Source organism: Curcuma longa, chromosome 14 (assembly GCF_044706935.1).
Source record: "Curcuma longa cultivar G26 ecotype Majalengka, Jawa Barat chromosome 14, ITB_CL_G26_1.1, whole genome shotgun sequence".
In the NCBI taxonomy this organism is placed as follows: domain Eukaryota; kingdom Viridiplantae; phylum Streptophyta; class Magnoliopsida; order Zingiberales; family Zingiberaceae; genus Curcuma; species Curcuma longa.
Genome location: NC_133874.1, coordinates 1,965,021 through 1,974,678, shown reverse-complemented (window position 1 = coordinate 1,974,678; position 9,658 = coordinate 1,965,021). Strand labels below are relative to the sequence as shown.

The window sequence follows — 9,658 nt, the reverse complement described above, 5'->3', positions numbered from 1 at the left end:
CTTGCTTCAGTTTCGATTTGTTGCTTCAATCTCCTCGTCGGTGTGGAATGTGCCGTTTAGGGTTTTGACAAGAAAATGGGTATTGTTGTGTTGTGAATAAATGGAGAACGAAACCTTAGTGAACAGATGGGGAGAAGATGAGAGGAGGTGTCGCCGAGAAGATGGGAAGAATGGGGAGAAGAAGAGAGGAGGTGTCGTCGGGAAGAAGAAGAAAGTCGGACAAATGGTGTCGGCGGGAAGCCTTAGCTCGCGACCACTTGCGGAGAAAAAGGGAAGAGCTCTGCGCGCGCACGTGGTGAGCAAAGCGGGAGAAGAGGAGAGAAGGAAAGGGTAAATTTGTCAAATCATGTATCGGGGAGTTAAAATTGAAGAAGTAGTACAATTTTCACAAATTGTGTTAAAAATTAAATTTTCTGTTCATTTACTATTAAAGTAGTTGATACCATATTCACGTGATATTATGCCAATTTAATAAATACACGAGCTTAGATATTTTTAAATTAAGATTGAAAAAGTTTCTAAATGAACAATAGTAACACTATGAAATTTCAATAGGCATTATACTGAATTTGAAAAAAAAATTAAATTAAAAAATTGAAATGTTATTATAAATTTATATATTAATCTAAAAAATAAATATAAGAATAATTTTTGTGGAAATGTGAATTCAAACTTGATAGTTGTAGATATATTTATTATTTACTTGAATAAAATATATTTGCCTTATTCAGAACTGGGGAAAATGACAGTTTAATTCCTACTATATATATATATATATATATATTACAAAATTGATTAATCGATAAATAAAGGGGTTGCATCAGTTTGATCTCTTTCCGCGATGGTTCTCCAGCCTCCACCATCCACAGTTGGCAGCGCCTAACCCAGTTCCGAGTCCCCGGTTGAGACTGGAGATGTGAGGTTTAGCGACGGCGGGGATGGCGCGGGAGGAGTTGGTGCCGGCTGCGGAGGTGCAGGCCTCGCTGAAGAAGAAGACAGCGGCGGCGAGGAGCTGGATTCTGTTCGATTCCCATGGGGAAGGCACGATCTTGGATGTCGACAAGTATGCGATCATGCACCGAGTTCAGATCCACGCGCGGGACCTCAGGATTCTCGATCCTCTCCTCTCGTACCCTTCTACGATTCTGGGACGGGAGAGGGCCATCGTTCTCAACCTAGAAGTGAGTTTGTTGTCTTATCTTTGAGTTGAGCGGTGTTGCAGTTCATTCTGTCTAATTCTATGTCTTTTCTCTTTTTTTCTTCTCGGGAGCAGCATATAAAAGCGATCATCACCGCGGAAGAGGTAATGAAACAAAGCTATTTTTTTGGTGGTAGAATTTCTTGTTCCGGTCATTATTAATTCATGGTTCGAGAATTTATCATGAAACATCACTGCTTTGAAATAAAAGGGATCACCACCACAGGCGAGTTATGAAACAATGTCAGGATTCCTTGTTCTGATCCAAATAACTTGTTTTTCTTGAATATTGGAGTTTGCTCACTGATAATCCATAAGTGGACAAGTGAACTTCCGTTAAGTTACAATATGTACTAACGCGAAGGCTCAACTTATTTCGAGATAATCCTTTGTTTTCTTATCAGGAAAATTTGACAAGTAATTGTTGTTGTGGTTTTTGAGTGGAAAAAGCTAATTATGGATTTGAAAGAGTTTAATTCTCCTGGAGTCAGCTTCTGAAATTTAGTGAACTTAATTTATACAAGCTTAATTCATCCATGATCACTAGTTTTGCACTTAGAAAATGGAATTTTCCTATTGTTTGCTAATGGTGAAATATATCTTGGAGCTAGGTTTTGCTGAGGGATCCCTTTGAAGAAAATGTTATTCCGATCGTGGAGGAGCTTCGTCGACAATTACCATCAGCAAATTCTATCAACCAAGCACAAGGTGAAGGGAGGAAGAATGGTGGATTTAGTGGCCCACATGATATAGAAGCCATGGAAGAAGATGGTATGTTATGCTGACATTTATTTATACATGGTGGATTTTATTGTGATATTTTGTAGTGTATCATAATTTAGTGCTAATTTAGTCTCCCTTCATGAAAAGGAAATCCATTTCCCTTCTTTGTTTCTTTTCATGGTTTTAACTCTTATCAATTTCAAAGAAGTTAGTTGGATGGTCAAATCTTATACAGTTCAGTTCTTTATCGTGAGTTCTTCCTCAAAAAATATTTATCAAGAAAATCTTTTATAATATTTGGTGCAGTAAAAAGTTTGGTCAAAGGAAAATTTTGTTTTGTTTAATGAAAAATGAAGAAAATTGTATTAACTCAAAATTTTTCCAATACATGAGATCGTAACTCTTTTTTTGATAACCTTATTTATTATTTATAAAATAATAGAAATCCTAAGTATTCCAATAAAAACTCTTTCAAACTTTTTAAAAAAGTAAACAACCTTTTACAAAAACTAGCTATACTATCGTATCCTATAATTTAGGGGGCGCTTGGTATACATTCGGTAATGGAAATGGTAATGATTTTGATTGAGGGGTTAATAGCAATGAGAATGATTACCGGATTTTTAGTGCTTGATATAGATACTGGAATGGGTATTATTCCCATTAATGTTGTTTGGTTTGGCTTAAATTATGGAATGAGAATCAGTCAAAATTCCCATTTTACCCTTATATGTAAAAGACAAAAGTAATCATATAGAGTCATAGACAAAACCATTTTATTTTAAAAAAATACAATATGATGAATATTTTTCTTTCATCCCAACGTACAAAAGGCATAATTGTCCACAATAAATCATCGTCCAAAATACAATCGTCTTACATAATCAAAATAACTACCACAATTATCAAAAGTATAACCAGGCTTAAGTTACTTTGAGTTTAAGCTAGTGTATGTCTAGGTACCATCTGAACCTGATTACGCCTAGGTACTAGGCTTATGTTATCTAAATTTTGAATACAGGAAACTAAATACCTTAGATTTCAGGAATGACTGATGCCATTTTTAAGCATCAAAATTTATAGTCAGCCTATCGAAGCCACATTATTCATAACGCATACAGATAGGAAATCATACAAATAGCATTGTCTTGTCCCATTTGATGCCAAATTACAAAACCCCTACGAAATTCAAAGAAAGATCTAAGATGAACTCTTTAGTGATTAAGGATAACATGTCTTCTCCCATTAAGCATCCAATTGGAACCAGATTTTTCCATTTCCCTCTGCACTCCGCAGTGATTAAGGATAACATGTCTATCTGCAAACTGAACCCCCTACATGTCACCTAGAGTTTATTGAAGTGGCGATGCATAAATCTACAGTGCAAAACCTAAAAAGAGATCCTTTTGCCACAATATAATAGATTCCACCTATATCTGCCACAAAAATGGATTTAATACGCTTGCTGCAGCAGAAGACCCCCAAAATTCAAAGGCCTAAATCCAACTCAGACCTCAAAAAAAAAAAGATCAATAGAGCACGAACACGCATCCCACCAGCAAAACCATAACATTCAAACTATGATTCACCCACCCGTAGTCAACAAACGAAATCAGGAAACGAAGCTCACCGTGAACGCTTCCGGGGTCATCTGAAACGAAACCAGAACGATGGTCGCCGCGAAACAGAGGCAGCCAGAAGACGGCGGAGAGCAGCACTGCAGCACTGAGGACAAGCACGATGAGGCATCTGGCGGAGAGGGCACGGCAGATCCAAGCAGTGCCTCTCCATCCGGAAGCGGCGGCGTCGGACCCTAGATCAGGGACCTCGACGTGGACTTCCTCGGGCTTCCCCATTTAGAGGGCATCGGAAGTAACCAACTCGATCGGAGGAGAGCGATTCGTCGGGTGGCGGTACCAGTGAGCAGAAGGAGAAGGCGATGAAAGGAGCAGAAGAAGTACCTAATACTTCTTGTCTCTTCGTCCATTGAATAAAGGGGAAGGGGTGGAGGAGCTTGGCCGACAGAGAAAAGAAGAAGAGGAGGAAGATGGGGGCGGGGGGGGGGGGGGGGGAGCTTAGATGAACGGGGGAGAAGAAAAGGGGGGCGACCAAGAGGAAGGGAGGCTCGCGGGTGGGGAAGAAGAAAGGAAGAATCGCGGCGGGGAAGAAATCGCAGGGAAGGAGATGGGCGCGGGGTACCGCTGTCCACGGGAAAAAAAAACTGCACCGTGATGGGAATGGGTTTAGCGATAACCGGGGGAGGGGTAGGTTATGAAATCAGGGATATCAAATCCTTATTTTGATTTCTATTTCCGTCTACCAAGCATTAAGAATGGGAATGAAATAGATTTCATTCCCATTCCCCTCTCCTAAACCCGCCTACCAAGCGCCTCCTTACAGAATCATGATCTAATAAAGGGTAGCTTGGTGCATGAAACTCTCGCTAATGCGGGATTCCGAGGAAAGGTCAGATCACATTGAGTCTATTGTATGCAACTTTATCTTGTATTTTGTAAGAGGTTGTTTCCGTGATTCGAACCCGTGACCTAAAAGTCACATGGAAACAACTTTACCGTTGTCAAGGCTCCTCTTCAGAATCATGATTTAATACAATTATAATATAACCAAGCCTTATCCTACTAGGTGGGTCGGCAGAATCATGATCTAATGATTTATTATAATATTTTAGTTTAATTTTTAAGGAAATAAGTGATTACAAAACCATGATTTCTCACACTCTCCCTCAAGATAAGGACAAGCATATATTATTTCTATCTTGGATACAATACTTTGAAATATACTGAAGTGTATCTACAAGTTGCTCGTGTGTAGCTACGTAAGGAGTATAAATCAACTTGCTCTCTAGGTTCTCCCTGATGAACTGTCTTTTAGTGTCAATGTGCTTCATTCGATCATGTTGGATCGGATTATGAGCTATGCTAATCACAAATTTATTATAACAATAAAGTCTAATTGGGTCATACCACTTGATTTTCAAGTCTTCTAAGATAATCTTCATACACAAATTTTGAACCATTGCTTGGAATTTTGCCTCTACTCTAAATCACACTATTACATGTTGGTTCTTGCTCTTCAACATCATGAAGTTACCACCAAGATATGCAATATTTGGTGGTTGGTTTCCTGTCAACCATTGACCTAGCATAATCAACATCCATATGCATCTAGGATTGGATCTCCATTTCTTTTAAATAGAATATCCTTTCATGTTCTTTTGAGATATTGTAGTATTCGGTGAGCTTCTTGCTGATGAGTTTCTTTTGGGTTATATATGAATTGATTGATCAAACTTACTGTGATAAGATAGATAAAAATGCACTACGTATTTAGATTATTTACTATGCATGTTTTATCTAAGATAAATTGATAAGTTTTTCCACCAGATGATATAGATAGATAAAAATGCACTACGTATATAGATTATTTACTATGCATGTCTTATCTTAAGATAAATTGATAAGTTTTCCTATCAGATGATATATTTCCTTATCTACTACGATATCTTCCTCTCTCATTCTAAGTATGAGATTTGGGTATATTAGAGTACTTGCAGATAGGGTTGTAAATGAACCGGACGTTGGGGAAGAAGTTTGGTGTTCGGCTTGATAAGACTTGTTTATATTTGTTCATTAGTAAAGGAATATACAAAATAAATAAGCTTAAACACTAGTAAACTTGGTTCGTTAACATTCATGAATAATTTATGAATAAACTTATTATTAATTTAAAGAAAATTTAATTATAAATTTATCTCTTAAGTTTTTATTCAAATACATAAAATTTATAAATTTTTATAATCTAACTTTTAATAAATAGGCTTGGACAAGCTTGATAAGTAAATAAACAAGCTTGAACACAAGTAAGCTTGACTTGGCTTGTTTACACCCCCTACTTGATGGTTTGCATGTTGTCTTGCCTATTTTTTTAAGGAGATTTAAAATATATTCTAGTTGGGAGATAAAAATGCCTTAAAGTGAAGCGAACCACCTGAATCTCTAGAAGTATTTCAAACTTCTTTGTTAAATATTAACTTAGAAGTTGTCTCTTTTTATTATCATTTCTTATACCTATTATATGACAATATCAACCATGCTCGTGGTGATTGCTTATGTCCATTTAAGACTTTCTTCAATTTGCATATAGGATGAGCATTTAAATTTTTTTCTTATCCCGATGGAATCTTTATATCAATTTCTTTCTTTTGTTCTCCATGCAAAAATGCATTCTTAACATCAAATTGTTGTAATTCCCAACTATAATTAGTTGCAAAAAGATAGCCCGGTGCGTGAAGCTCCTGCCAATGCGGGGTTCCAGGGAAGGGTCGGATTACATTGGATCTATTATACGCTGTCTTACATTGCATTTTGTAAAAGGTTGTTTTTGCAACTCGAACCCATGACCTCAAGGTCATATGACAACAACTTTTACTGTTGCATCAAGGCTCCTCTTCAATTATAATTAGTTGCTAATAATAGGAAAATTCTAATAATATTCATTTTTAATGAAGTAAAAGTCTTTAAATAATAAATCCTATAGATTTGAGTATATCCCTTGGCTACCAACCTTACCTTATATATCTCTATTGATCCATCCACTTTATATTTCTCTGTGTAGATCCATTTATACCCTACAATTTTCTTTCCTACTACAATTTCACTATAGCCGTCAAGTTGGGTTAGGCCCGCTGGGTTGGCCCGCCCCCGCCAAGTAATTTAGGCGGGTTGGGTTGAAATTTTATCAACCCATTTTAAGATGGGTTCAAATGGGTTGACCCGCTTAGGCCTGCGACCCGCCTAAGTTGGCCCGCAGTGGGCTTGGGTTGGCCCGCGGGTTGAGAAAGTTTATTTATTTATTTTAAATTATAAAATTAAAGTAGAAAACTCAATGAATTAGTGAATTTGATCTATTTAAATTACAATTTAAGCTTAAAAATTATAATTTAAACTTAAAAATTTCAACTTAATCAATTTAAATTATAATTCAAACTTAAAATTTTTAATATTTTAAATATTTTTTTATTTTTTAACAGTCCGTGGGTTGACCCGTCTAACCCGCGGCTTGCGTTGAATTGGGTTGGATTGGAGAGTTCCCAACCCACCAAGTTGGTGGGTTGACCCGCCCCACCCCGCCATATGATGAGCCTGTCATGAATTAATCCGCCCCGTCATGGGTTGACCCGTTTGACAGCTCTAAATTTCACCAATCCCCATGTTTTGTTCTTCTTTAACGCCCTTATTTCTTTATTTATTGTTTGTTTCCATTTCTCATTTGATAATGTCACCGATAAAGTTGTACGGATGACAATGACATTTAGGTTAACTAAGATGGGTGGTAAATAATGTTTAAAAGGTAGGAAATTTACAAGAGGATATAAATATCATTTTGTGCACTTTCTAGCATGGTTTAAAATTTTGTTCCGTGCTAGACAAAACAGGTGAAATTTACCATTCTGCTTGTTGTCTGACACCGGCACCGCGTGCCATCGCAGGGTTGCCACGTGGGCGCCGTAGGATCGTTGAGGCCTTCGTGATCCCACGACGAACTCCACATGGTCACGGAGTCCTGCGGAGGGGACGCTGGTGGGTGGCTAGTGCGATGATGCAGAAAGGAAGGAAATCTTATGACAATAATTAACTTATGTTAATAATTTTAATCAACTTCTAGTTATAGTTAGGATAATTTAAATAGATATAATCAAAGCCTAATAAAACTATTCCATTAATTTAATATATATATATATATATATAATTTATTTATTTTAATTTTTAAAATATATAATAAATTTTTATTTATTTACCATATGGAAGCTCTGTGATCCATCCTGTATTTTTTCTTTTTTTTTTTCTATTTTAAACAATTATTTAATATTTAGATTAATTTTTTTTATTTTTAGTTAATATATTTTATATTTAAAAAATATCGAAATCATATTGGCACGATATGATACAGTACCGAAACTGTATTGATTCAGTCGTAAATCGAAATTTCGATATGGTTCGAGATTTTAAACTATGCTCTTTAGTTTGTATTCTAATAATCTTTGTTCTTATCTTCTGACATGAAATTCTTCCCTTGAAGACAAGGTGTAGTGAAGTAAGACGTATGCCCATTGAAAGTAACATCCATCGACGTATACAACTTCTTTGATGGGGGTGATGACACTTGTATTCTTTCTGGGTTGAAGAATAACTACAAATACACATTTTAACACTCGGGTCAAGTTTTCCTCTATTTTGATTATGCATATGAACAAATAACACACACCTAAATAGGACAAGATTATTTATGGTGTGTATATTTGGATAAAATATTGAGAATGTTTTTATTGGACTGTTGAACCCTATGATTTTGGAAAACAAATGATTTATAAGATGAACCATTGTATGATTTGCTTTCCAAGAAAGATTTAGACACATTTTCATAAATAAAAGGGCTTGTGTTGATTGATGGAGATTACTATTTTTCTTTTTTGCATTTCCGTTTTATTGTGGTGTATTGGCACAAGATGACTTATGTGTTGTCTCTTCCTTTTGAAAATAAGAAATTGGGACTTATTGAAATAATCCCTAGTATCATTAATCTAAACCTTTAATATTGACCCTAAATTGGTTTTTAATCATGGAACAGAAAATTGTGAGCATGTTATTAACATCATATTTATGTTTAAATAAAAATTCCAAGTAACATGAGTACAATTATCAATCAATGATACAAACCATTTTGTTCCAGAAGAATTAGGAGTAGTAGAAGGTTCCTAAATATCATTGTAAATGAGATAAAAATGAAAAGAGCTTCTTTTATTACTTAATGGAAACATACATTTGTATTTAGCAAGTCCACACACTTTGTAATGGAAACTCTTAACATCTATACTTTGGAATAAAATGGAAACAAAATTTGAATGGATCTCTAAGTTGGTGGTGGTGAAACCAAATCTTATCATTGTTAGATGAATAAAATTCTAAAACTAAAGTGAAAGGTAACTTGTCTTTGGTAATGTTTGACTGGCCTAACTTGTGCGGCGGAAACCTATCATGAAGAATCCTGAGATGGATGGCGATGATGCAGAGGTTGATGGTGATGTGGAGGTTGGTGAGTGCAATGGCAACTAAGGTGGGAGTTGCTCGACTAAGCTCAAGAGGTCCAACTTGTGCACACTCAAAGGAGCATTAGAGGCCATCGAAGTTGTCAGTCACTTGGATCACTAAAGAGTGGAAGTAAAGAGAATTTAGAAAAATACTAAAGTGAGAGATTTCAAACCCCTCTTCTTTTCTGGTGGATATACCTAGGTATTTATAGGTGTAGGTAGGTGGGAGGCCATGCCCAAGTATGACCTATTATTATAGGGGGTCATGCTTCAGTATGATTTGTAACTGCAGAGACCATATCCAAGTGTGGCATGGGACTGCAGGGTAGGTGGCATAGGGGGTTATGTCTAGGTATGAGCGTGCTTAGAATAGGCAGATGGGAGCCACATAGGTGACACCAAGAGTTCAAAATAGAGAGTTTGAGGAACACAGAGTGTAGAGCTCGGAGGAGAGAGTTCAAGGAGCTCAATGTACTCGGGATGGAGAGTTCAAAGGGGGGGGGGGGGGGGGGGGGGGGGAGAGAGCTTGGAATGGGAAGCTAGAACATAAAAAAGGAGAGCTCGGGAGCTTGACACAAAGAGCTCAGGGAGCTTTTGGGGACTTGGGAGGTTGGGGTGGTAATTAACGT

The 9,658-nt window shown here is 36.7% G+C and overlaps 1 protein-coding gene across 1 annotated transcript in view; it reads left to right on the top strand.

Moving 5' to 3' along the window:
- Positions 1-828: 828 nt before the first annotated feature.
- LOC141845052 (magnesium transporter MRS2-I-like) overlaps positions 829-9,658 on the top strand; it is a 32,839-nt gene continuing 24,009 nt past the window's right edge. The window contains exons 1-3 of the mRNA XM_074733071.1: positions 829-1,181; positions 1,274-1,303; positions 1,810-1,969. Of these exons, the coding sequence (XP_074589172.1) occupies positions 939-1,181; positions 1,274-1,303; positions 1,810-1,969 (433 nt within the window). The 5' untranslated portion in view covers positions 829-938. The remainder of the gene's footprint in view (positions 1,182-1,273; positions 1,304-1,809; positions 1,970-9,658) is intronic.